This window comes from Protopterus annectens, chromosome 8.part0, assembly GCF_019279795.1.
Source record: "Protopterus annectens isolate FY-2018-M chromosome 8.part0, PAN1.0, whole genome shotgun sequence".
NCBI classification, from domain to species: Eukaryota; Metazoa; Chordata; order Ceratodontiformes; family Protopteridae; genus Protopterus; species Protopterus annectens.
In genome coordinates this window covers 1,270,029,370-1,270,057,335 of record NC_056741.1, presented here as the reverse complement: position 1 = coordinate 1,270,057,335, position 27,966 = coordinate 1,270,029,370, and the positions used below count along the sequence as shown (strand labels likewise).

At 39.5% G+C, this 27,966-nt stretch overlaps 1 protein-coding gene across 3 annotated transcripts in view; it reads left to right on the top strand.

The window, feature by feature from the left end:
• GRIK5 (glutamate ionotropic receptor kainate type subunit 5) overlaps positions 1-27,966 on the top strand; it is a 3,838,183-nt gene that overhangs the window by 3,642,481 nt on the left and 167,736 nt on the right. For all 3 annotated transcript variants that reach the window (XM_044080789.1, XM_044080790.1, XM_044080791.1), the window contains 2 exons: positions 5,925-6,098; positions 7,329-7,494. In XM_044080789.1, coding sequence (XP_043936724.1) covers positions 5,925-6,098; positions 7,329-7,494 — 340 coding nt within the window. The remainder of the gene's footprint in view (positions 1-5,924; positions 6,099-7,328; positions 7,495-27,966) is intronic.

Genomic DNA, 27,966 nt, shown 5'->3' with positions numbered 1-27,966 from the left:
TAAAGCATTTATTATTATTTTTTTAAACTAAAACCTTAGCTCCTTAGAGCTTCATGCAGGCAGGGCATAAACTGCATTTTTAGCAAACAGTTTTCTACAGCTTAAAAGAAGAAAACATTTTTTTTCATAAAAAAATGTGGAAGGAAGGCCGGGATGAGCACAGAAATGGGACCTAAATGACAGGGACAGGAGGGAGGCATGCCAGTAGAATGAAAGGACTTTTTTATCTAACTGTAATAAGCCAATCACTATTTGCAGTGAAGTGCTGAAGAGCTGAGGTGGTATGGCATTGGTTCGTAATACCAACACAGGGCACTGAGTGAGCCAGCTACCCTTCTGGTTAGCATCACTGATGAAGGCTATTATGCCAAAACCTATTGTATGTATCTCATCTCATGATGAGATTTATTTTTCTGCTTCAATAAAATTTTAAACCTCAGTTGGATGAGTGCTGGCCATTTTTCCCTTTTTTTGTTAGCATCATATTGTTCCACCAGATCTGTAGATGTCTTTGTTTGCTTTTGTGTACTGATTCACTGTGTGTTATTTTTTTCCCTATGGGGTTGTGCGATTATGGAGTTAATATATATATGTAAGGGGGTTCAAGGGGGTTTGTCCCCCCTGCATAAACATATTTGTAAGATATATTTCTTGTGGAAAAGATTATCTATGAAATGCGTTTTCGGTGAAATGAGTTTTCAATTAAATGGTCCGATCATTTGAGTTTCAGTGAAATGAAGATTCAGTATTACGGCACAAACCTCTGTGACTCTGCATGTTTTTGTGTGTGCATGTGTGCTTTGTGCACATCCAAGTCTCTCTCTCTCTCTCTCTCTCTTTCCCTCAGCATCTGTTTGTGTGCATATTTCTGCATGTATGTACATGATTGTGTTTGCATATGTGCCTGTGTGTAGACATTATTAAATACTTACATAACATATTTTGAATGTAAAGTATTTCTTCCAGCAACTGTTTCATTCTCTATACCAGCTTTGAAACATTAGGTGGGAGGATTTTACATCAAACAGAAAAAATTGTGTAAAGAAATAATAAAATAAATATAAAACAATTTAATGGATAACCCATTATCTTAAGAACAATAATGCCCTCTATAGTGGGTGATACATGAAAATAACAGACCTCCCAGTAGTAGGAAGGCACTCTGTCTTTGGTATTATGCCTCACAACACCCCAGGTAGTCTGTTATTTCCCTATAACCCCTACCCTGTCAGGGATTATTGTCTGTGTAAAAGTATCCATTAACATCAATAAATGTTAGAGTAAACATGAAAATGGTAGTTCTAAAAAATCAGTGAAAAAAAACAAGCAATAATCAGCTTGTAGCAAAGTGAATGTTGAACTGAAACTGCATTAATCAATAAAATGTTGCACTTAGAACAAAAAGAACTAATATCACATTAAAGTAACTCCTCCTCAAAACTGTAACCATAAAACAATATACTATTTATTAAACATCAGCATCATGTTACAGTACATCAAAGCATGGCCTGAAACCCATCCCTAATTTCATCCTCCATACAAATTAAACCTGAGAAATAACACTGGCAGTAGTCCATAACAGACCCCCCCCCCCCTTCCCTTTCCTTCTAAAGAAACTGATGGAGCAAATGCAACACTCAAACTACAAGAAGAAAAAAATCTTACTCTCCTGGCTGGCATTCACCTATAAAACAATAGCTCAATGACTGCACTGCTGACACTGTCTATTGTTTGGGCAGTCCCCCATTGATCTCTGACCTTCCCATGACTAGTATTTTTGGAGTACAGCCATGGTGCATCTTATTATAGGGATCCACTTATGTTTTTTCAACAAACTTTACTGAGCAAGCCAAAAAAAGGAGCCTGGCTGGTATTTGAAACACTAGTGATTCACATCCATTTTTGTGATCACTTGTGTGTGACCAGCAGGCTTTTCCCCAAAATGTCAAATTGCCATGTACCGGAGATTTTTCCTTTTCCCTGTGTTAGTGCAACCTTGGGGTTAATAATGTATTTACATTTGAATGGTTTCGCTCACTTAAGATTGCACTTGTGTGAGGCAATCACAAATAAGTCACTTACTTATCAGTTAGCCATATCAAATATATACATCCATTTCAACAAAACTGTAAATAAAAGAACTGTAAAAGGTTCAACCACCCACCCCTCCTTGTGGCATCTAGGCAAGTAATCAATTGTAGTTTGTCTGGTGGACAGCACCAAAAAGGTATGTTGTCAAAAGCCACTCCCAGCAAACGTTAGCATTGCACTTTTCCCCACTGTTGCGTCACTGTTGAGTTGGTATATATGACAGTGATCTGTGAATCCAGAGGGGTAGGCTTGCCCCCTACAAAATACGCTTGTTTTGCTGATCATTGAAAGTGACTTTCCACAGAAGTATTCTACAATATTTGCCATAATAAGTATTTCCTTCAGTGGATCTCCATGACCCTTCAGGCACAGTGATGTAAATTAAAATATGAAATACGTATGGCAAATACCTTCATAAGGAAAGAATAATAAGCATTAGAAAAATAATGAGCTATTACTAAAGATTGCCCAAACTAAAAATGCATTGGAAAAGGAGATAATCATATCATCTTCTGCTACATGTGTCTTGCATGGGTCTGTCAAAGGGAAAATATGCTGTCAGTGCCGCAGAAGCACCAGAGTTTCTGACCTGGTTTCCGAAGATAGAAGAGTGTTTATCATTCAGTACTTGGCCGTCTATCACTTACAGATGTGCTTCCATTCTGGAGTCATGATAGGAAAATCAGATAAGAAGTGCTCTGCCCTCTTAGCATCTTCAATACCATCTTTTGAAAAATACTGTTGACTGTAGCACTTGTGAATTCCTAAAAGTCAAATTATTGGAGGTCTCAGAGTGTAAATATTCTTCTTCCTCTTTTGATACTGAAAAATAAAGTCTGTATTCCCTTACAAGCAGCCAAAGCAGTATAAAATCCAGGCTGGACATAATATCCATGATCTGTAAAATATCTGAGGGCAGGCAGGAAGGCTGACCTCTTATTAAATAATGTAAGTTATAATCCAAGGCAATCTCACCATAGTCCCTACAATTTTACATTTACTGATAAGCTCTCCACATCTCCTAAGAACCGCCTCAAAATCTTTATAATTGACAAACCTGATTATAGCATGTCTAGGCAAACAACATTTTGTTTTAATTGAGATCGTGTATGCACTCCACATGTACACCTTTGTGTATGTATATTAGTGTGTATGTGTATATATATATATATATATCTATATAGATATATAGGTTTAGACACACATAGACACACAGACACACAAGGATAGATATACACATTCAGTATCATTTGTCCCTCAAGCTGTGCTTAGGATTTTTTATTTTACCTTTTTTCTATAACCAGTGTGCTTGATAGCATATCATTTTTATATTTTACCTAGGTTGACTTTTACACACTGTCATTTTGCAGTGTTAATAATTGTATTACATTATTCTGTTGGAGTCGTAAAGTGCTATGGAGATTTTAGGATATAAGTACTAAAGCAACATAGAAAGTATTTATGAAAAATAAAACTGTGAAGAAGAAATAGGTGTGTTAAAAATAGTCACATCTGATATTTGTGTTATGTCAGATGCCAAAACTAAATTTTACAGACCAAGAAGGAGACATCATTTGTCACATATGGAACACTCAAATTCTTAACCTTTGCACCACAGCACACAGTGCTTGTAGCACCATAATACAGTTACTTCCTCTTTCCTCTCTTTAATTTTGTCCTGTGTATTTACTATATCCTTCATAAGTGTAGCTAACCGGATGACCTTTGTGAGTGGTGATGTCACAATAGGGTTATTGTGATGTGTCCATAGACATTAATGAACCCATCTCCTGACATGAAAGGTTTAGCCAGTGGTTCCAAGTGGATTAGTATATGGGAATGAAATAAAGTGTTTGATGAATTTCAATCAAACAGTAAATGACCCCGTTCACCTTTTTGGCCTTGGGAATGGCATGGGAAGCCATGCCCAGACTGCAGTTGGATTACGCTGGCCTGTTCTTTGGAAAACATTTCTGGCTATGATAGATACTCATTAAGAAAAAATAGATTTGTATGTGACAAATGCTGCTACTTTGCATGCAGTCACTGAAAAACTAAGATAAAACTTTAATATGCACATTATTACAGAAAGGTAGTGTTTGGTGACAATTTTGTTTCACCAGTGTGGAATTTGCACATTTTTTGACAAAACCAGTACTTGTCATGCATTTACTGCATCTCTCTACTGGCCTGGAAGAGATAGTTATATAGACATTGCAGGAATAATGAAGAAAACAAACGATGAGACTGCAAACATAAGAGCTGGATGTCTAGTCCAATTACAAAATTACCTCTCAGGTAATGACAGAAATGTTTATTTCAAAAAAGACTGCGTTCCATATTATACATGTTTTTTTCATATTAGATGGAAAGATGCAGACAAAAATAATAATAGTAATAAAACACATCAATCAGAAACAGACATTTAGGTAAACTTAAGAAGTTCAGCAGTGAGAGAGGTTTATGATCTATGTCTTCTGTTGGAGTTGTAGGTTATGGTTCATTTTTTTAAGAGATATGTCAGTCAAATCAGAGCAAGAATTATAGAGACTAAACCCATTTATGCCCCCCCCCTCAAAAAAGAGAAGATTCCTTAAACATTAAAGTGGGCCTTGTATTTCTGCCAAGCTAGACGTCTGATACACCCATGGAAACTGTGTTTGAAAGTCCTGTATATAGTGACTGAAACCACTGCAGAACTCTTACCTGTACCTCTTAACAGAGAAAGACAGGCAGTTTTCAGATTTGCCTATTGTCAATCTACCTAAACATTCTCCTAGTGAGAGGCATCCATCCGTTCAACTAAGGTACTGTGATAGAGAATGGTGGCACCTTTTTGTTTTTCTAGGACAGAGCAAGACTCACTAATGGTCTGCAAATTTACCCACACTTTCAGACTGATGTGTTGCTAAACCAAAGAGCTACTGCACTAAAACATTGCCATTTATACAGGCATTTTTAAACATATGAATGGTGGGTTATCACTTCCAGGCTCCTAAGGGGTTAATCTAACATTGTACACATTTCAAAGGATAAACATGTTCTTGGGAAGTATATTTGGCAATGTTTCACCCTCGTTGGTGCTCAGCTCCCCTTCCATATTATTTAGCTCAGCTACTTATAAGTTTCTCATCTACTAACCAATGGACAGTGTTTATCCTGGACTTCATTCTTAGTACTCACAATATAGAACAGCTCATTTTTTTTAAGTTGATATTTTTATCAGTCTCACATTAAACCACTTTTCTTGCATGGCGCAACAGCGGGGAATGTGCATGCCATTTTCTGTTATAGTCAGTCCTTCAGTTGTTATCATGCACACAAACAGAAATGCCACACCCAAAATTAATTTGATGTTATCTAGCAGTGGAACTCATTACCCGAGTCTGTAATGACTTAAGCACTCATTTTTGAGAGATGCACCTCTACTGAGTGCTGCAGGTGCAGCTGCTTATGTGACCTGAAAATTCTGATGCTGTATTAATAAATCATGTTGTATTGCAGTTTTTTTTTATTTTTACATGACAAGTTGTATAGCTGCTACACTCTTATAGCTTTTTATTCTTAAAAAGCTAAAATAAAATTCAAAAAGGGAAGGGGCAAGCAGAAAGAAGAGGGGAGGGAAATGATAGAAAGGAAATGAATTAAGGAAGGTAAGCTAGTGTTCTTGCACAGATAATGTCAGTAGTTTACAATAAAACATTTAAACGTTTAATTGTTTAAAGAATGTGCTGAGCCTTTAACCTTGCTGATCCTATTTATGGTTTCCATGTCAGTAGAATGAAATATATATATTTTTTCCTAACACGTGATTTGTTCTATTTTATTGACAGGCTAAGTCCATATGAATGGTATAATCCACACCCGTGCCTCCGAGAGCGACGAGATATGCTCGAAAACCAGTACACTTTGGGAAACAGTCTCTGGTTTCCTGTTGGTGGCTTTATGCAACAGGGATCTGAGATAATGCCACGTGCTCTCTCCACGCGATGTGTCAGCGGTGTCTGGTATGCCTCACCCACCATATACTTAAATATTTTAGCTTTCTTGCCGTGTTTTGAAAATCAAAGTGATTACTGTGTTATTTGTCTTCTTCTGATGTAAAGGTAGTTGCTGAGACCCAACATGTCTATCATCTTTCTTTGTCTTTTGTTTAATGTGACCTGATGATTTCTCTTTTCTCATTTATTCAGACAGTGTATACTCCAGTACTACTGCCACATGATAAGTTTCTCCCTGAAGACTTTTACTTTTTTTCTCAGATAAATTTAAAAATTGTAGTGGAGGTGACAGAGAACTCCACAGGCATGCTGTATATCCTCTGCTGAGACAGAAAGTATAGCATTGCTCAGTTTAGTACAGCTTTATAGGGCATCTGCAGTACCTTGTATGGACGTGGTTGTTGGGGAGGATACCTATTTTAAGCAGACATTTTTTACCTTCTCCTTATCATCATCACACACGCAGTGGAAATGCAGTGATATTTGCACTCCACTGAGGTGTTTTTCAGGTCTCACTGCCAAGGGGCTGTAATTGCCTGTTGACCACCAGATTCCAGCAAGAGTTCATACTGCACTAGTAATAAACCTTCCCATTTTCCTTATGAAAAATACAGTCAAAGATGGGGTCCTGCCCTAATGCTTAGTTACGTACCCTAAGTCTCGGGTCTAACCTGAATTTGAGAATTCACCATTAAAGACAGTAGACTTAATGCTTTAACTGCTGGCCTTTGTGAAGCATATTTTTATTGTTTTTAATGAACTTCTCATTAAGAAAGTCATACCCATTTATATGAGAATAAAGAAAAAAAAACAACAGATATCCGTCTGAAGAAAGTATTTACTCTAGAGGAGATAATGAAGGTATAAAGCCCACTGATACAAGAGTGATGATCCATACTTCTTCTTAGAGACTGCATATTACAGGAAAAGTGCTAAAGAAGCTGAGGAGATAAACCTGCTCAGAATGATGACTGTGTCCCCTATTTTGCTCAGAGTACTTTGTTTAGTTAGTTTAGCCTGTGCTATGTCATAGAATATAATTTGGCATAGTGGGAAGTGCTTACTGCTTAGTCTAACAGGTCCTGCAACACAGTCAGTGGAGTGCCTGAAGGATCCTTTGGCCTATAGTATGATGCCCTTTATCACTTGTCTTAGAATGACCCAACATTGCCCAAAACTGGCCATGCTAGCTTACAGTTCCCATTTTAATTCCTCTCTTCTATTCCCTTTTTCCAGGTGGGCATTCACACTAATTATCATCTCCTCGTACACAGCAAACCTTGCAGCGTTTCTTACTGTTCAGAGGATGGAAGTGCCAATCGAGTCAGCTGACGACCTTGCTGATCAGACCAACATTGAGTATGGGACCATCCAGGGGGGATCTACTATGACCTTCTTCCAGGTATGTGGTGCTGCTTGGAGTTGTAACTAAAAGATCTACAGACAAGACTCTTCAACTAATACAGCTTAGTAAAGTAATAGTTTATGGCTGCACGTGTCAGTCATGGTAATATCTCTTAACAGTTTGATAAGTTAGACTAAACCTTAAATCACAACACTCACACTTAAGCAACTTGAATGGTTGCTTTTGCTTAAGTATTCACCTTGTCATGTTCAGACATAGCTTGACCTTTATTAGTGTCACAGTAAAATGGAAAGAGACACCTATCTGAGTGAATATGTTAGAGCTCAGATGCTAGTGCAGACTCTATAAGGCTAAGAAGAGTGTTTGAACTTAATTCCTGCATTTTTTTTCATTTCACTGTTTTGTGGTTGTGAGAAACAGAATACTGTAACCTGCACCCAGTTTATGCAGCTGGATGCAGCCTATGGCATTAAATTTAGCCTTTAGCATCTTGCATCTTAGTTATGACACATGACCAAGCTCCATGACACAAGGGACAGCCAGGCTGCCTGGTTTGTCTTTGCTGTGGATCAGAGAGGTCATCTTTCTGAGTGGGTCACATGAACTTTGTTCCGATGCATACAGCCACAGAATATAAAAAATGCTCTGCTTTGATGCATTTTAAAAGTTTGTCCAGTGGCTTTGACAGCAATGAACACTGGAATCAGTTCTGTTTTATATAATTTCCTTTCATTTCCCTTTTTTTTTCTTTTTTTTTGAGATGGCAAGATGACATATTTAGTATGGTAGACTACAGAAACTAAGGGAGTTGCACAGATTGTTGGGGGATATGAGGGGTAAATGTACTGCTGCAATGCCCGGATCTCTGTCATTATCCCATATACACATGTAATTGTAGAATTCATAAAAAACATATACCTGTAGTCATTGAAAGACATCAAAGTGCAAACTCATCTGATCAGTTTCAATTTTTTATGTAGTTGCATGAGCTTTTAAAGGTGGTGCTACCCCGTCATTATTATTATTATTATTATTATTATTATTATTATTATTTTGCAATTCCATTATCCTGTTATTAAAATATGAATGAATCCTAAGCCACACTGCAGTCCCATAGTTAGTTATATTACCATGTCAGTTGTTCCTGTTCCTCAGTATCCCTGAGAGGTCATTTTGCTTTTTGACCAAGTATTTTTATTGCTGATGAAGACAAAGAACACCTTTGTATTTCAATGTACTTAGAGACTTTAATATAATAATGCATTATCTTCTAAATAAACTCAAATATGAGTAGGTTTATTGGCATGGAATGTTTTTTCTCAAGAGTCATTTTATGAAAATATATGTTCATCCGGAGTTTTCAGTTGAACAAATTGTGTATTTTGAAGGCAGCACATTGTACTCTTAACAACTAAGTGCAGTAAAATGTGAACATTTACCCTGGAGCATTGTAGAAACAGATTTACTTTCTGACTTGTGTCAGTGACACTACAGGTAGCACACTTGCCTTTGATGCACAAGGCTATGGGTTCTATTCCCACATGAATTAGATGGGCTGCTCTTGCTGTTGTTAAGCAGATGAAATGTTAAAATGAAGTAAAGTGCCATCTGTTTGAGTTGGTGTTAGCTCAGGTGGAAGTGAAGCATTGAAAGAAGTAGGGGAAGTTCCCTGATGCCTTGGCCAAACTTCCGCTAGTTGTATAAATACCACCTTGGGTCTCCCCCAAAAAGAGCCCACTAACCCAGTCAATAAAGAATTTATAAATAAATAAATACTTTGTAAGATGGTTCCACCTGGCATGACTTGTTTTACTAATGAAACTAGTCAACTAATTTAGTCAAATTTCTTATGATTTTCCTAAATAAAAACAGCAGAGTAAACACAAATGGCCCCATACTTGCTCAAGAACTTAGTTATTCTAATGTGCAGTTTGTCATGGAAGACCCCACTGTAGTTTAGTAGAATAGAATAATCCAGTTTTCAGTTGACTTCTAGCATATTATCACATGGCACTATGAATTCCAGAATCCTTTGCAGCTGATATCAATTTGGATGAACATGTACACAGTTGAAAGAGCCATTGGTGCAGTGGTTAATGTCTTTGCCTCCCCTGCACAAGGTGCAAGGCTTGATCATCCCCTCTGGTAAGAGTTCATTGGTTAAATAGATATGATTTTTGGGTGATGCAGTGGTGCAGCGGTTAATGTTGTTTCCTCACAGCAAGAGGCTCTTTGGTTCGATTCTTGGCTGGGGTTCCTTGTGTGCAGAGTTTGCATGTTCTTCCTGCATGTGCATGGATTTCCTCCCACATTCTAAAGACATGCATCTGGAGTGTTTCTCCCCAGGCCTCCACTAAAAATAGGCTCTGTCCTAGCTGGACTTTCCTGGTCAGCAAATGTTAAATAAATAAATAAATGTAGAAATTCAGTGCACAGTAGTGAATGATAGGTTCATAGGTAAGTACAAGGCTGGTTATCCATGTGGGCCCTTTTTAAGTCTAACAAATGTCCTTTAAAGGTGACTATTAAACCCTGTACCTTGTATCTATGAAGTAAACACCTTAACCATTATGTCAACCCCCAACCCACTCTCTTTCATATAAACTTGACGTTATGCTGTTTATTCCTGTTGCTTTCTCAGGGCCAAGTGACAACAAGGAACTATCCTTAACCATTTACACAAAAATACAATAATAAAGCATCTTAGTAATGGTAACAGCTCAGATATCCATCTGTTTTCAGTACCTGTTTTCCCAGTTCAGTATCAAAGAAGCTGAAATTTATCCACCAAGCAATGACCTAAGACAGCTGCCATAGAACCATTTCTGGATGGCTTGCCCACAAACCAGTAGACACATGCACGTACACACACACACACACACACACACACACACACACACACACACACACACACACACACACACACACACACACACACACACACACACACACACACACACACACACACACACACACACACACACACACACACAATTTAAACATTGTCACACCAATTCACTTGCCAGTATGGTTATGTATGTCTGAGAAAAATCCATGTCAATAACCCATGCTGAGACCAGAAGCTCATGGAAACCACACAGGAGGCACTTCAGCCATTGACCAAACTAGTTAATGAAGCACTTGTGAGACAGTAGTGCTACAGGTTTTACCAAATGGGACTATTGAATTTGAACTGGTTTTGCTACCAATTGCTTTAGTATACTGTGATAATGTGTTCTAGGCCTTGTAAATGCAAATCAGCCTAAAATGAACAAAATTAGTTTGACATATCTGTCCCACTTCAGCTACAGTGAATAACAAATGAGTCAAAAAATGTTGCACACAAAATATATGTACAAACTAACCTCACTGTGGAGTCCATTTATGTAGATTAGTGCATTTTAAGCCCCCTACCTCCTCTGTGTTATGTTATTATAATGCAAGACAGCAAGCAAGGAATGAGGTTAGAAAAAGACATCACTTATGCACATTGGTCTTTATGAAAATAATAAACTATCAGCAGTGTATCAATGTATGCACCCTGAAACACACAGTTTGTTTCTTTGTGATATGCTGAAGGCTGCAGTGGAGAAGTGTGGTTGTTTTAGTTATTTGGATATACCAGGCAGATTTTCTTTTAATGTTGATGGGATGAACTTTCTCTGATTGTCTGCAGTTTTTGTGCAGTATATTGAAATGGTTTTACTGATATCCACTTATTTTTTAATGATAATATACACAGTTAATGCTGTCCTTTATCTGCACAGTGGGCACACAATCTGCAGTTTTATGATAGTATTTACTAATGACCTCGGCTAGAACCCTATGGTGGCAGTTACTCAAACAGTTTATTGTGTCTCAACACCACTGAAAACATCTTCAGGCATGGAAGCAGACATAAAATATTGATTTTAAAAAGGACCCTGTCAACTCCCACAGCACCAAGCAAACCATTTATGCACTTAGCTTATTAATGAATTTACATTAATTGCTGGCCTGCCACCAGTCTGAACAAGAGGCAGTCACTTCAGAAATATTTCTTTCTTTCTTTACTGTTCCCAGGAGATTGCTCTTAGTTAAGACTTAAAAGTAAAGGGTTGTTTAATTTTCCTAAGACTAGGACACTGTAGCTCCATCCCAAATGGCATTCTGTGGGCAGAAAAGTAGCAAATATTTCCTTTTGCAAATGCTTGTCCAAATCAGCCCAAGCTCCATCCTGCTGGGAGAAATGAGAAGCAGAAAAAAAATATTATAACCTTATACCAAAGCTCTGTCATCACAGTAACAGAAAAATTAAAATAGTAAATATCCTTTCAAAAACTCCACACTCATTGTTAAGACAGAAGAAGGGGGCAAAGCTTGTCTGATTTCCTTCAGTACTTCTTACTTCCTGTGCCAAGAAAGGTAGAATGACAAGTGCTGATCTTTGTTTTGCTGTAGAACTAAACTGAATGGTGTCATAGTGGTCACCGCATGTCATGTACTCTACAGTAATGGAACAGGACAAAGCTGTTACCCTTACTACACAGCAATAAGAGTGAAATTACTACAGAACCCATTCAGTATTTGGAAACACTTCCTTCCTTCCCCAAGGAAATAGCGACAGTATTGAAACATGGCCTCTTTCTCACTGTAATAGGAATAGTATAAGCGCATGACGCATTACTGTCATGCAAGGGCATTATCTTAATACGGAGTGGGGGACAGTACTGAAGCATGACCAGCAGGTAGCATTTTTTGTTGTGCTGGACTGGAATAACAGATCTGCATTCATGGACTAAGCAAGAACCCTACATCCCATTGCTTCCTGTCCAAGTAGTCTGATCAACCCATTCATTCCCAGTCATCGAGGATCAAGCTTGGTGGTCCTTCAGAGCACCCCCTGCCTTGTGACAGCTCTCAGAGTTCTGCTGCATGCCACAAGGAGTATGTCACTGTATGCATAATCTCACTGCATGTCACTCAACTACATACATAAGCTCTGTCACTGCATGCTCACTCAGCTACATGCATAAGCACAGTGTCACTGCATGCTCACTCAGCTCCATGTGTATGCACAGTGTCACTACATGCTCACTCAGCTACATATGTAAGCACAATGTCACTGTATGCTCACTCAGCTACATGTGTAAGCACAGTGTCACTGCATGCTCACTCATCTGCATGAATAAGCACAATGTCACTGTATGCTCACTCAGCTACATGTATAAGCAGAGTGTCACTCAACTACATGCGGAAGCACAGTGTCACTGCATGCTCACTCATCTACATGCTTAAGCACAGTGTCACTGCATGCTCACTCAAATGTGTAAGCACTGTGTCACTGCATTCTCACTCAGCTACATGTGTAAGCATAATGTCAGTGCATGCTCACTTATCTACATTAAAGCACAATGTCACTGCAGGCTCACTCAGCTACATCCATAAGCAGAGTGTCACTGCATGCTCTCTCAGCTACATGTATATTCACTGTGTCACTGCATGCTCACTCAGCTGCATGTGTAAGCCCAATATCAGTGCTTGCACACATATCTACATGTAAGCACAGTGTCACTGCATGCTCGCTCATCTACATGTATGAGCAGAATGTCACTGCATGCTCACTCAGCTATATGTAGACGCATATTGTCACTGCATGGTCACTCAGGTACATGTGTAAGCACAGTGTAACTGCACTCTCACTCAGCTACATGTGGAAGCACAGTGTCAGTGCACTCTCACTCAGCTACATGTGTAAGCACAGTGTCACTGCACTCTCACTCAGCTAAATGTATAAGCACAATGTCAGTGCATGCTGACTCATCTACATGTAAGCACAATGTCACTGCATGCTCACTCGGCTATATATGTAAGCACAATGTCACTGTATGCTCACTCACCTACATGCGTAAGTACAGTGTCACTGCATGCTCACTCAGCTACATGTATAAGCAGTGTTAGTGTTAGTGCATGCTCACTCAGCTGCATGCATAAGGACAATATCACTGCATGCTTATCCAGCTAAATGCATAAGCATAGTGTCACTGCATGCTCACTCAGCTACATGCAGAAGCACAGTGTCACTGCATACTCACTCAACTACATGCTTAAGCCTAGTGTCACTGCACAGTCAGTCAGGTATGTGTGTAAACACAGTATCATTGTATGCTCATAGGGTCATGTTCCATGGGTGCAACACATAGTGCTCTTGCTGGGTGTCACCCAAGTTGTGAGCCAGAACCATCTCCCTCCCTTCCTTCATGATACACAATCTGGCAGTGGAAGAGCAGCAATGAACCTCATCCTTTAGATACATCAAGCTTTCAAGCCACTAACTGAACTCACGTCACCTGGTCCACAGTCAGGGTTTCATCCCTCTGTGTCACTGGAGCATATATTGTTTGCAGTGCCAAGCTATAAAATTCATTTGTCACATTCATATTCCTTGGCCAGCCTTGTTTGCTCTTTTTCATATACACTGTTCCTTATAGCAGGAGTGACACTAATGGAGTGCATCCTCTTCTACCCAACTGCATATCCGTGTCCTTATTGAGAGAAGGACAGTCCTCCTCCCTGGAATGAGAAGAACAGTATAAGAGCATATTCTGTTACAGAGAATGAAAGGCTGGGTACAGAAACACATCTATTTCCCTACATGATATGGACAGTATGGAGAAATATCCCATTCTCACAGTATAAGAAACAGTACTGTAGCATGCCGTCTTCCCTACAGTCATATAGACAGCATGGGAGAATGGTTCATCTCACACAGTGCCTCAGACAGTATAGAAGTCTGATCTATCATGCACAATACTCAGAGCAGTATAGAAGAATCATCCATTCCATACAAAGATAGGCCCAATAGCCCATTTCTTCCTGTCCAAGTAGTCCAATCAGACCATTCATTCTACATCGCCGAGAGTCAAGTGATGCTCACACTGAAGCATTATCCCCAGTAACTTACCATGATATGGACAGTAGGGTAGCACATCCTATTACACACAGTGATGTGGACAGTGTGATAACATGTCCTATTACACACAGTGACATAAGCAATATGGTAACATGTTCTGTTACACACAGTGATATGGACAGTATGATAGTATATCCTATTACACACAGTCATATGGGCAATATGATAATATTTTCTATCATACACAGCAATATGGACACTATAATAGCATGTTCCATTGCACACAATGATATGGACCATATGATAGCATGTCACACATAGTGATATGTACAGTATGATAGCGTGTTCCATTATATATATAGTGATATGGGCAGCATTATAACATAACCTACTACATGATATGGACAAAATGATAGCAAGGCTCATTATATATTGTGATTTGGACAGTATGATAGAATGTCCTAGTGCATGCAATAAGGTGGGAAATATGGTAGTGCATCCTGTTATACACAGTGATGCAGACAATATGATAGCATGTCTCTTTACACACAGTGACAGACAGTATGATAACATGTCCCATTGTATACAGTGATATGTCAGTATGATAGCATGTCTCATGTCATGCAGTGATATGGACAGTAGGATAGTATGTCTCATTACATGCACTTATATATGGTATAGTAGCAGGACAGTATGGTAAGTCCCACTGAACACAATGACATGGATAGTATAATAGCATGTTCCATTATATACAATAATATGTACAGTGGGATAGCATGCCACATTACACATAATGACGTGGACAGTATGGAATGCATCCCATTACACGCTGTGATATGGACAGTATGACAGTATGTCCCATCATGCATTCGCTGATATGGACAGCTATGATGGCTCTTCCCTTTGCATAAAGTGACTTGGATAATGTGATGACATGTCCAATTACAACACACAGTGAAATGGGGTAAAATGTCCCATTACACACATTGATATTGGATAACATCCTATTACCACACACAGTGATACAGGGTAGCATGTCCAATTACACACAGTGATATGGGGCAACATGTTCCATTATACACAGTGATATGCAGTAACATGTCCCATTACACCCAGTGATATGGACAGTATGAAAACATGTTCCATTATACACAGTGATATGGACAGTGTAATAGCATATTCCATTACACATATTGATATGTATAGCATGATAGCATGTTCCATTACATACAATGATATGGACAGTATTATAGTACAACCCACTACATGGAGTGGCCCATTATATATTGTGATATGGACAGTATGATAGCATGTCCCATTACATACTGTGATATGGACAGTATGATAGCATGTCCCTTTATATACTGTAATATACACAGAATGATAGCATGTCCTATTACATGCTGTAAGGTGGGCAGTATGGTAGTGCATCCCATTATACACAGTGATACAGACAATATGATAGCATGTCCCTTTACACATAGTGACAAAGACAGTATGATAGTATGTCCCATTATACACAGTGTTATGGCAGTATGATAGCATGTCTCATGTCAAACAGTGATATGGACAATATGGTAGTGTGTTCCATTATTTAAAGTGATATGGACAGTAGGATAGCATGTCCCATTACCTGCACTTATAGAGATTGTATAGTAGCAGGACAGTATGGTAGTAAGGCCCACTGAACACAATGACATGGATAGTATAAAGTCATGTCCCATTATATACGATAATATATACTGTGGGATAGCATGCCACATTACACATAATGATGTAGACAGTATGGGAATGCATCCCATTACACACTGTGATATGGACGGTATAACAGTATGTCCCATCATGCATTCACTGATATGGACAGCTATGATGGCACTTCCCTTTGCATAAAGTGACTTGGATAATGTGATGATATGTCCCATTACTACACACAGTGATATGTGGTAGCAATCCAATTATACACAGTGATATATGGTAACATGTCCCATTACTACACACAGTGATATGGGGTAACATATCTCATTACTACATACAGTGATATGGGGTAATATGTCCCATTACTACACACAGTGATATGAGGTAACATGTCCCATCACATAGATTGATATGGGGGAATATGTCCCATTACTATACATAGTGATATGGGGTAACGTGTCCCATTACACACAGTGATACAGGGTAAAAGCATGCCCCTCTGCCAGTACTATAAGAGAAAAGGTGTGGAATTATAATGTAGGAAGATGCCTCATTCCACTCACTGAGAGTGATAATATGGGAACATGCTGCATTCTTCTCAGTGGGAATGATAAGTAGGGAATATTCCACACAATCAGTAGGTTAATGTGGTAACATTTGGGGGTTTACATAACAGTTAAAGTGTTTACCTTAGAGTCACAAGGGTACAGAGTTTGATTCTCATGTCTGAGGGGGAAAATGGCTAGCCTTAAAATGGCCTTCAATGGCAGCTATTCTAGTACTTACCTATGAACCTGTGCCCAATTCCACTCAGTGAGAATGATAATGTAAGAATAATCCCCATGCCATTGAGTCAAAATAACAGCTTGAGAGCATGTCTCATTCTCCGTGCTGATAGGAATGATTTTGGAACATGCCCCATTCCCTACAGCAACATGGATGGTGTAGGAGCATGCCCCATTCCCAACAGTAACAGAGAATACATGGGTGAATGTCCAGTTCCCCACAGTAACAAGAATGATGTGGGTACATGCCCCATTCCTGACAGTAACAGGGATGGCATGGGATCACACCAGTTCCCCACAGCAACAAGAATGTCAAGCCATTCCCCCACAGTAACAGAAATGATATGGGTACATACCCCATTTTTGAGAGTAACAGGGATAGTGTGAGAGCATTCCCCATTCCACACAATAACAGAGGTTATGTGGGTGCATGCCCCATTCCCACATAATAACAGGAATGATGTGGGTACATGCCCCATTCCTGACAGTAACAGGGATGGTGTGGAATCTTGACAATTCCCCACAGTAACAGGAATGTCAAGGGTACATACACATTCTCAACAGTAGCAGGAATGATGTGGGAACATGCCCCATTCCTGAGAGTAACAGGGATAGTGTGGGAGTATGCCAATTCCTCACAGTAATAGCAAGGGTGCATGCACATTCCCCACAATAACAGCAGTGGTGTAGGAGCATGCAATTCCCCACAGTAACAGGAATGTCAAGGGTGCATACACATTCCTTGCAGTAGCAAGAATGATGTGGGAGCATGCCCCATTCCTGAAAGTAACAGGGATAGTGTGGGAGCATGCCCCATTATCCACAATGAGGTTATGTGGGTGCATGCCCCGTTCCCCCACAGTAACAGGAATTGTTTGGGTGCATGCCCCATTCCTGACAGTAACAGGGATGGTGTGGGATCATGCCAGTTTCCCACAGAAACAGGAATGTCAAAGGTGTATACACACTTTCTACAGTAGCAGGAAAGATGTGGGAGCATGCCCCATTCCTGAGAGTAACAGGGTTAGTGTGGGATCATGCCAATTCCCCACAGTAACAGGAATGTCAAGGTTGCATACACATTCCCACAGTAACAGCAATGGTGTGGGAGCATGCCAATTCCCCACAGTAACAGGAATGTCAAGGGTGCATTCACATTCCCTGCAGTAGCAACAGTGATGTGGGGGCATGCCCCATTCCTGAAAGTAACAGGGATAGTGTGGGAGCATGCCCCATTCCCCACAATAACAGAGGTTATGTGGGTGCATGCCCCATTCCCCCACAGTAACAGCAATGATGTGGGTATATGCCCTATTCCTGACAGTAACACAGATGGTGTGGGATCATGCCAATTCCCACAATAACAGGAATGTCAAGGGTGCATACACATTCCCTACAGTAGCAGGTAGAATGTGGGAGCATGCCCCATTCCTGAGAGTAACATGGATAATGTGGGAGCATGCCAATTCCCCATAGTAACAGGAATGTCAAGGGTGCATACAAATTCCCCACAGTAACATGAATAATGTGGGAGCATGCCTTATTCCCCATGGGGAATTCACAGTGAAAGAAGTAATATTGAAATTGAAACATAATTCACTGTCCACAGTGAAAGAGGTGGAGTAAGAGCATGTTCCATTCCTTACAGTGAGAGGGATGATGTCAGTTTATCTCCATTGCTCATAGTGAGAGTATGTCCTGATGCTTATAGTGTGCAAGTACATCCTGTTCCACATAGTGAGAGCAATGATGTGTAAGCATTCCTTATTCTACACACTGAGAGCAGTAGTGTGGGGGTATATCACATTCACCATGCTGACAGGTGGCATGATTAGAGATCAGGGTTCATTTCCCTATGGTGAGACAGAGTAGGATGTTGTGGAACATAACTTGTTTCCCAAATTGAGAAGTCTGATGTTTTACTGTGTCTCACCCTTCAGTTGGCATCAGAGCATGCTCATGTGACCCACGTTGAGAGAGAAAGAAAGATGATTCATTTGTTCTGTAATGCCAATAGTATCAGGGATGATCCACAACCAAATGCCATTCCCTAAAGTGAGATGGAAAGGGGGTGATTTTATGCATGCCACATACCACAAAGCTGGTGGGGTAACTCTAATATCCATCTTCCAAAGAAGGAGTGGGAGAGTTTCTCCTTCTCCAGAGAAAGAGAGTGATGTTACAGCATTATCTATGCCTCACAAGGACAGATGAAACTTCATAACATGCCTTGATTCCCCATAAGGAGAAGGGATATGGTTTATGTGTATCTGCAGTGAGAGGGATAATGTGACAGTATACCTCACATCCCACCAGGGGAGGAAGAATTTTGATTTGGAGGTAAGCCTGCAGAGATAATAATAGCATGAGACCGTTCCTCATTCTCCACAGTGAAAATGATGATGTGGGCACATGATACATTCCCTAGAGTGAGGGGATGAGGTGGGAGCATGACACATTCCCTAGAGTGAGGAGGGTGAGTTGGGAGCATGACAGATTCCATAGAGTGAGGGGATGAGATGAGACCATGACACATTCCATAGAGTGAGGGGGATAAAGTGGGAGTATGACACATTCCCTAGAGTGAGGCGGTTGAAGTGGGAGAATGATGCATTCCCTAGGTGAGGAGGATGAGGTGGGAGCATGACACATTCCCTAGCATGAGGGGATGAGGTGGGAGCATGACAGATTCCTTAGAGTGAGGGGATGAAGTGTGAGCATGACACATTCCATAGAGTGAGAGGGATGAGGTGGGAGCATGCCTCACTTCCCACAGATAGAAGGATTATGTAGAGCCGCACCTTATTGCCAGCAGTGAGGGTGGATTATGTGAAACTATGCCATTTCCTTTCAGTGAAATAGATGATATGAGGAGTCCACTTCTCATTCCTTCATGGGAGGTATAATATGGGATGTTGTTTAATTCCTTACATTAAAAGGGATGATGTGGGAGCATGCCCTTTCTCTAAAGTGTAAGGAATGATGTGGAAGGTACCACAGTTCCCCATAGTGAGACAAATGGTGTGGGCATTTCCCCTTACCTACATTGAGGAAGTATGCCCCATTTTCTACACTGAGAGGCACAAGTACGTTGTAACTATGCTCCATTCCCTACAGTGAGAGGGATGATGGGAGCATATTTCATCACCCACAGACAGAGAGATAATATGACACCATGCTTATTTCCACAGTAAGGACTGCATCCCATTCAATACAAAGACAGTGATGATGTGGAACCAAACTTCATTCCCACAGTGAGAGAGATTATGTGGGACTATGCCACCTTCCTTACAGTGAGAGAAATGATGCGGGACAGCATCCCATTCCATACAATAATGGTGATGATGTGGAACCAAACTTCATGCCATACAGTGAGAGGGGCTATGTGGAGACATGCCACAGTAAGGGAGATGATGTGGCTGCAATATCCCATTTCCCACAGACACAGGGATGGTGGGGAATCATTCACTGTTCTACACAGAAAAAAATAACATGAGACCACGCACTATTCCCTAAAGGAAGAAGAATGGTGGCAAAGCAGATCTCATCACATGTGCTATAAAGGATGGCTGATAAAACATACTATCCTTCCAGCAGTGGAAGGGATGATGTGGGAGTGTTCTCTAATTATAATCAGTGAGTGTAATGTAAAAGCCTTCCCTGTTCCTCACAATGAGGCAAAAGATGTGGGTAAATTCCCTGTACACTCAGTTTAATTTCTCCAAATCTTTTGGGTTTCTAATACCATGACTGAATTCATGAAATTGATATTGTTTCAGTCCTTGATATTAGCCAAAGGTACTCTTTGCAGCACCTGCAATGAGCCCAGAATTGACTCCTCCTGCAATTCATATGGAGTTACGTATATCAGTAACATATCTAAACAGGACTGTAAATATTTTTTTTTATGAGACCCATTGTTCTTATTACTATTGGAACTGCTGTCTGTGTATCCTTTTTCCACATTGCCTTCACTTCTGCCTATAAATCCTGGTATTTTATGACTTTGTATCTTTCTGTACATAGGTTCATAGGTGTGTACTAGGCTAACAGCCCTGGAGCCTATATAAGCCTAGCCCAAGAAGATTCCCTGGCATCATGCCGCCCAAAGTTAGTTCCCAGTGCCCCTGTCAAGCAAGGCCACTGAAGTGATCCCCGAGGTGAACTTTCTATTGCCCACCCACTCATCAAGATTCCTCTTAAAGAGGGCCAGTGAAGACACTGTAATCACTGAGTATACCAATTTCAATGATCAATGCTACTTTTGTCTTCTTTTCATGAACTACGATATCTGTTTTTCTTTTCTCTGTTTTTTGAACTGTTGGTAATGAATGATCCCAGGTGATATAAACTTCATCATTCTCTATACTGCTTTTTGACTCATGTTTCCAATGCTTCTCAGCTACTTCAATATTACAATGATTGCAGAATCCCTAGTACAACAGTCTTACCACCTTATTATGCCTTTCAGCATACAGGCTCTCTGACATTAGTTCATCATACCCAGCAACAAGATATGTGACTGTTTTCCAGTACTGTTTTACAAAATCTGTATTCGTATTTTTCTCCCACATGTTCAATGGACTTTGTAAACCAATGTATATGTAGTCCACTATCCTGGGCTGCTAGTATCAGTCTTTCATCTTTTGGTTTGTATTCCCTTCTCCTTAACTATTCCTGCATTTGGTCCTGATTTACATAAGGTTTTTCCAAGAGTGTTCTGTACTTGCAATTACAGTAAACGCTCAGTTAACCGGTACCCATGGGGATTAGTAGATGGATAACTGTAGTTTATGGTTGCTTGAGAGTTATTAAAAATAAGCCTTACTAATACTGTACCCTAAACTATTTATTTGGTTTGATTTGTTCTTAGGTTGGGGAGAGAGGGAGTTTATTCCTATCTTCCTTTTTTAAAACTGTAAAAATGTAAGGTTCTGCGGTGGGGGGGAGTGCAACACATGAAAATTGTACTGTATTTCTTCGATGTTTTTTTTTTCTGGTTGCTTGAGTTCCGGCTAACTGAGAGTTTACTGTATAATTATACCTTTTTCCACATTTCTTGCCTTCTCATCTGATCCTTCACCTTATATTCTTTCTTTTGTTTTTTAGCACACTCAGTTGCTGCCTGATTTTTATCTACTTCTGGTTTGATTTCCATTCCGGCTTGTTGCTGATATGCTTCTGCTAGACTAAGAAGGGAAGTCATCTTAGACTTGTTGTCCTCATGTATTAAAAATTTCACTATATTTAGATTTTCTGAGGTCAGTAGATATGTATGCAGTCTTATGATTGCAGATCTAGACATGTAATCAGTTTACCATGCCTCCTTCAAAATGGGGAATATATAATCTTTGTATACACTGATTTTTATAAATCATTTGATAAGCATGAACCATTTTTCGTGTTTTCCCGTCCAACTGATCTAATACCTCTTGGGGCTAGTCAATCACTCCAAGACTGCAAATTAAGACAGGAAGAGCAAATTGGTTTACACCTTGGACTTTGTTCCAAGATGTGAGCTGTTTTTAATATTAATTTTAGTGTTCTAAAATATTCCTTACTAATTTTATATGTATTTGGTCATATTTTATTGTTTGTCCTTCATCAATTTCCATATATTTATACACTTCCACTTGCTTAAATTCTTTATATCACATTCATGTTCCAGACTGATATTTCTTGCTACAGCTTTCCTGCTTTAAAAGTTGTTTTTGAACATTTATCAAGACTAAATGATGTTCTTATATCATCTGAAAAAGTTTTGACCACTTGTAGTTCTGCTTTCGGTTCCTCGTCTGACAACCTATATAGTTATAAATCATCCACAAAAAGAAGATGATAGGTCTTTCCACTTTGTTGTTTTCTGGGAGCCAAATTGGAACCTTGACCTAATCTGTTAAGTAGACAGCTTAATGGGTTAAGGACAAGACAAAAGAGCAGCTGTGACAGAGAGTAACCCTGGAATAACCCCCTTTGAATTTTTGTCCCTAGAATAATAATGTGTCCTTTATCATGGCTTAACTGCAAAGTGGTTTGCCACTGTTTCATGGTCACTGTAATGTAATCAATCAGTGCAGGGTGCCTCCAGTATTCCATTATGAGAGTAATGATGTGAGAGCAGTCCGTTTTCCCCACATTGAGATGGATATGCCAGCATTACCTATTCTCCACAATGAGTGATGATGTAAAAGCATTCTCTATTCCACATAGAAAGTGGGATGATATTGTAATATTCTTCATTCCCCACAATATGAAAGATAATATAGGAATACGCTATTTTCAACATTGGGACACATAAAGCTAAGGTAGTCCCTTTTGCACACAGTGAGAATTGTGGTATACGAGCATATGCTATTCTTCACAGTGGCAGATATGATATGGGTGCATGCCCTATTCTCCATGGTAACAGGGATGAGTTGGGAGCATGCCCTATTACCCATAGTAACAGGTATGATGTGTGAGCATGTCTTATCCCCACCGTAAAAGGGATGATGTGGGAGCATGCCTTATCCCCCTGTAACAGAGATGATGTGGGAGCATGCCTTATCCCCCTATAACAGGGATGATGTGGGGGCATGCCTTATCCCCAATGTAACATGGATGATGTGGGCACATGCCTTATTCCCACTATAGCAGGGATGATGTGGGTGCATGCCCCATTCCCCATGGTGACAGGTATGTTGTTGAGCATGCCTTATCCCCAGTGTAACAGGGATGATGTGGGAGCATGCCTTATCCCCACTGTAACAGGGATGATGTGGGAGCATGCCTTATCCCCAGTGTAACAGGGATGATGTGGAGCATGCCTTATCCGCACTGTAACAGGGATGATGTGTAAGCATGCCCCTTTCCCCATGGAAAAAGGAATTATGTGCAAGCATGCCCTATGTATGTGCAGCACATTCTTTGTAATGAGAAAGTATGGGAACATAGCCCATTCCACCCACTTATATAGGTGAAATGAGAGCATTTCCCATTTCCCATAAGAACATGGATGATATGGGTATGCGTCCTGGTCCCAACAACAAGGAGAATGATGTGTAAAAATGTCCAATTCTTCACACTTATACGGGTGATGGAGGAGCATGCTCCCTTTCCCACAGGAACACAGATGATGTGGGAACATACCCCATTTCCTATTATGACAAGGACAGTATGGGAGAATTCTCATTACCCACAGTAAAAGAGATTATACCACAGTATAACTCATTGCCTTCGGTGAGTTGGAAGGTGCAGGAGTATGACTTTTTTCCCTTTTTTATTTCTCCAAATCTTTTGGGTTTCTAATACCATGATGGGAATGAACTCCATTCCTAAGTTAAAGTACGATTAAAGTTCATGAAATTAGTATTGTTTCAGTCTTTGATATCAGCCTGAAGTGCTCTTCACAGCACCTGCAATGTGCCCAGTAATGATTCCTTGTGCAATTCATACAGAGTTATATGTATCGGTAACATATCTAAATATGATTGTAGATTGTTTTTTATAAGACCCGTTGCTCCTTCTACTCTTGGAACTGTCTGAGTATCCTTCTTCCACATTGCTTTTGTTTCTGCCTGCAAATCCTGAAATTTCATGACTTTGTGTCTCTCTGTACACAAGACTCTGTAGTCACTGGGGGTAGTGATTTCAGTGATCAATGCTATTTTTGTCTTCTTTTCACGGACCACTATATCTGGTTTTATCGCATCTATCTTTTGAACTGTTGGCAATGGGTGATCCCATGTGATGTAGATGTCACCATTTTCTATGATGCTTTGGGGCTGATGTTTCCAGTGTTTTTCAGCTTCTTCAATATTATGTTTCCACAATCCACAGTGCAACAGTCTTGCCACATCATTATGTCTTTCAGTATACAGTCCTTCTCCTAATAGTATATCACAACCAGCAACGAGGTGTGCAACTATTTCCAATTCTGCTTTACAAAATCTACATTTGTCTGTTTCCCCCACATGTTCGATGGACATTGTAAACCAATTTGTATGTAGCCCACTGTCTTGGGTCACCAATATTAACCTTTCATCTTTTGGTTTGAATTCACCTCTCCTTAACCATTCCTGCATTCGATCCTGATCAACATGACGTTCTTCCAGTAGTTTTCTGTACTTGCAACTATAATTATGCATTTTCTACATTTCTTGCCTTCTCATCTGATCCTTCCCCTTATATTTTCTTTTGTTTTTTGGCACATTCAGTTGCTGCCTGATTTTTATCTACTTCTGGTTTGATTACCATTCCTGCTTGACACCGATATGCTTCTGCTTGACTGAGAAAGAAGTCGTCTTAGATTTATTCTCCTCATATTTCAAAACTTTCACTACATTTGGGTCTTGTGAGCTCAGCAGATATGTGTGCTGTCCCACAATTGCAGATCTATACATGTAATCAATTTCATGGAGACCCATACCTCCTTCAGAACGAGGAATATATAATCTTGTTATGCACTGATTTTTATAAATCATTTGGTGAGCATGAATCATCCTGGGTCTACTTTATGCACCCAGAAGCTGAAAAACCCATATCCAAATAGCGCAATACATAAAGAGTGAACCACAAATATGTCAAATGAACGAAACCGCGAAAGTGGAAATATCAAATTCGCATAGTTGGCCCGTCTGTGATATAGCTCCATAAGGTAAATGTGTGATAGTTATGGACCTTAGGATTAGGGAGGGGTTAAGGTAAGTGCATAGGTAGGTAGTGCATGTAAGGTTTTGTGTAGGTAATGTATGTAAGGTTTAGTGTAGGGTTTTGTTAAGTGTATGTGTGTGGAATATTTAGTTTGTTTGGGTATAGCTCCATAGGGGAAGTGTGCGGTCATTACGGACCTTAGGGTTAGGGAGGGGTTAAGGATAGTGCATAGATAGTTGTGTATGTGGGGTTTAGTGTAGGGTTAGCAGTATGGTTTTGATGCTTTAATTTAGGGTTAGAAGTAGGGATTTGGCTAGTGTATGTATGTTTTTTTTTATTGTGTTTGGGCAGTTAATGTGTTGCGGGTGGTGGTTTGGCTGACTATGACAGTTTGAGGTTTTAAATTTTGCGCTTTCATACGTTCGACATATTCACGGTTCGCTCTTTATGTGTTGCGCTATTTGGATTTGGGTTTTTTGTGTTTCAAGCACATAAAGTAGACCCAAGCATCCTTGTTTTCCTGTCTAATCTATCCAACACGTTTTGGGGCCAATGAATCACTCCAAAACTGTAAGTTAGGGCAGGAAGAGCAAACTGGTTTCGAATTTTGCTCCTACGTCAATGCTGTTCTCAGAATTAATTTAAGTCTTTAAAAATATTCCTTACTAAGTGTTATTCACATTTGTTCATGTTTATTCCCAAATACTCCCTCTTGTTCAAGTTCTTTTATATCACATTCTTGTCCCAAACTGATGTTTTCCTGGTGCTACAGTGTTCCTGCTTTAAAGGTTGCTTTTACACATTTATCAACAACAACTGACATTCTTATATCATCAGAAAAAGTTTTGACTACTTGCAGTTGTGTTTTCAGTTCCTCATCTGATGAGCTATGCAGTTTTAAATCATCAACAAAGAGAAGATGAGAAGTCTGTACATTTTATTCCTTCCTAGGAGCCAAATTATAGCCATGGCCTAATCTTTTAAGTAGACAGCTTAATAGGTTAAGGGCAAGACAGAATAGCAGAGGTGACAGGGAGTCACACTGGAATATCCCCCTTTGGATTTTTATCCCTGGAATAATAATTTGTCCTTTATCATGGCTTTATTGAAAAGTGGTCTGCCATTGTTTCATGGTCACTGTAATGTAGTTGATCAGTGTAGGGTATATCTTATACCTTTTTTGCAGTCTTTTATCCATGAATGTGGGATGCTGCCAAATGCTTCTTTGTAGTCAGTCCATGCCATACTTAGATTCTTCTCCATTATGATTTTATTTAGCAACAGATGATTCTTTGTTCCATATGACTTTCTTTTATTGCCCTTTTGTTCTATTGCCATGATTGAGTTTTCCTCTAAATGACTATAAATTCTGTCGGCATCACTTTTGGTGTATAGTTTATACATAGTTGGAAGGCAAGTTATTTGTCTATAATTTTTAGGGTAGCTTGCAGGTTCACTCTTAAGAAGGAGCATTGTTTTTCCTGTTGTTAGCCAAGTTGGTGTCTGCTCAGATTGTGCATATAAATAGTTTTACTCATGGCTAAATCTTCATGCAAAGATGTTAATACTTTTAACCAGAAGTTAGGTACTGTATCTGGAGATTAGAGGCTTTTCTTAACTTTGTTTCAATCTCTCTAGCTGTTACTTATATGTCCTGTACCTTTGAACTTCTTATACTTTTTTTTTTACTTCTTCTATCCATTTAGCATCTTTGTTATGTTCCACAGGATCTTCATAAATACTTCTCCAAAATGTATTTATTGCTTCTTTTTTGGGTGGTCTTTCAATTCCTTTTACCTTGTTTTCCAGTTCCTATAAAACGTTTTGGGGGGTCATCAATAAATTGCCTATTTTGTACTTTTCCTTTATATTTATCTGTGTATCTTCTAGGTTTTTCTGCCAGTGCTGATATTTTAGTTTCTTTGTGATAGTGCATGATAGATCCTTATCCATTATAATATTGTGCATTGCTTTTATGATGTTTATCTTTCTGCGTATTTTTGTTGATCTGTTCCCTCTTCTATACTCCTTAACAGTGACACTTCTTGTCTTAACTGCTTTATAATTTTCTCTGTGCAATACTTCCATCATGGTATTTGATTTCTCCCTTTGCTTTCCTGATTACTGCGTTCATTTGTTTTATCAGACGTTTGACTTTTTGGGTATTATCGACCTTCTTCACTATTTCTCTCATTGATATTAATATGTCTATCCATCTGTATTACATCAAGCAACTCTTCTCTTAACTCATTTTCTTCTAAACTGAGGGCACATTTTTTGTTCTCCATTTTCTGTGGGGCTTCTGCAGAAAGTTCTATAGCATCTTCCTGTGGCATATTCTCTTCAAATTCATCCTGTGTCATCTGTTGCTCTGTCATATGGGAACTCACTTGCCTATCACTCCTCAACATTGACTGTCAGAGTTGCCACAGTTTCCTGTTCCTTCCCTTGCTGTTCACCTTCAATTGAATGTTTATACTGGTTTCCTGTGGAAGGCTCCAAAAT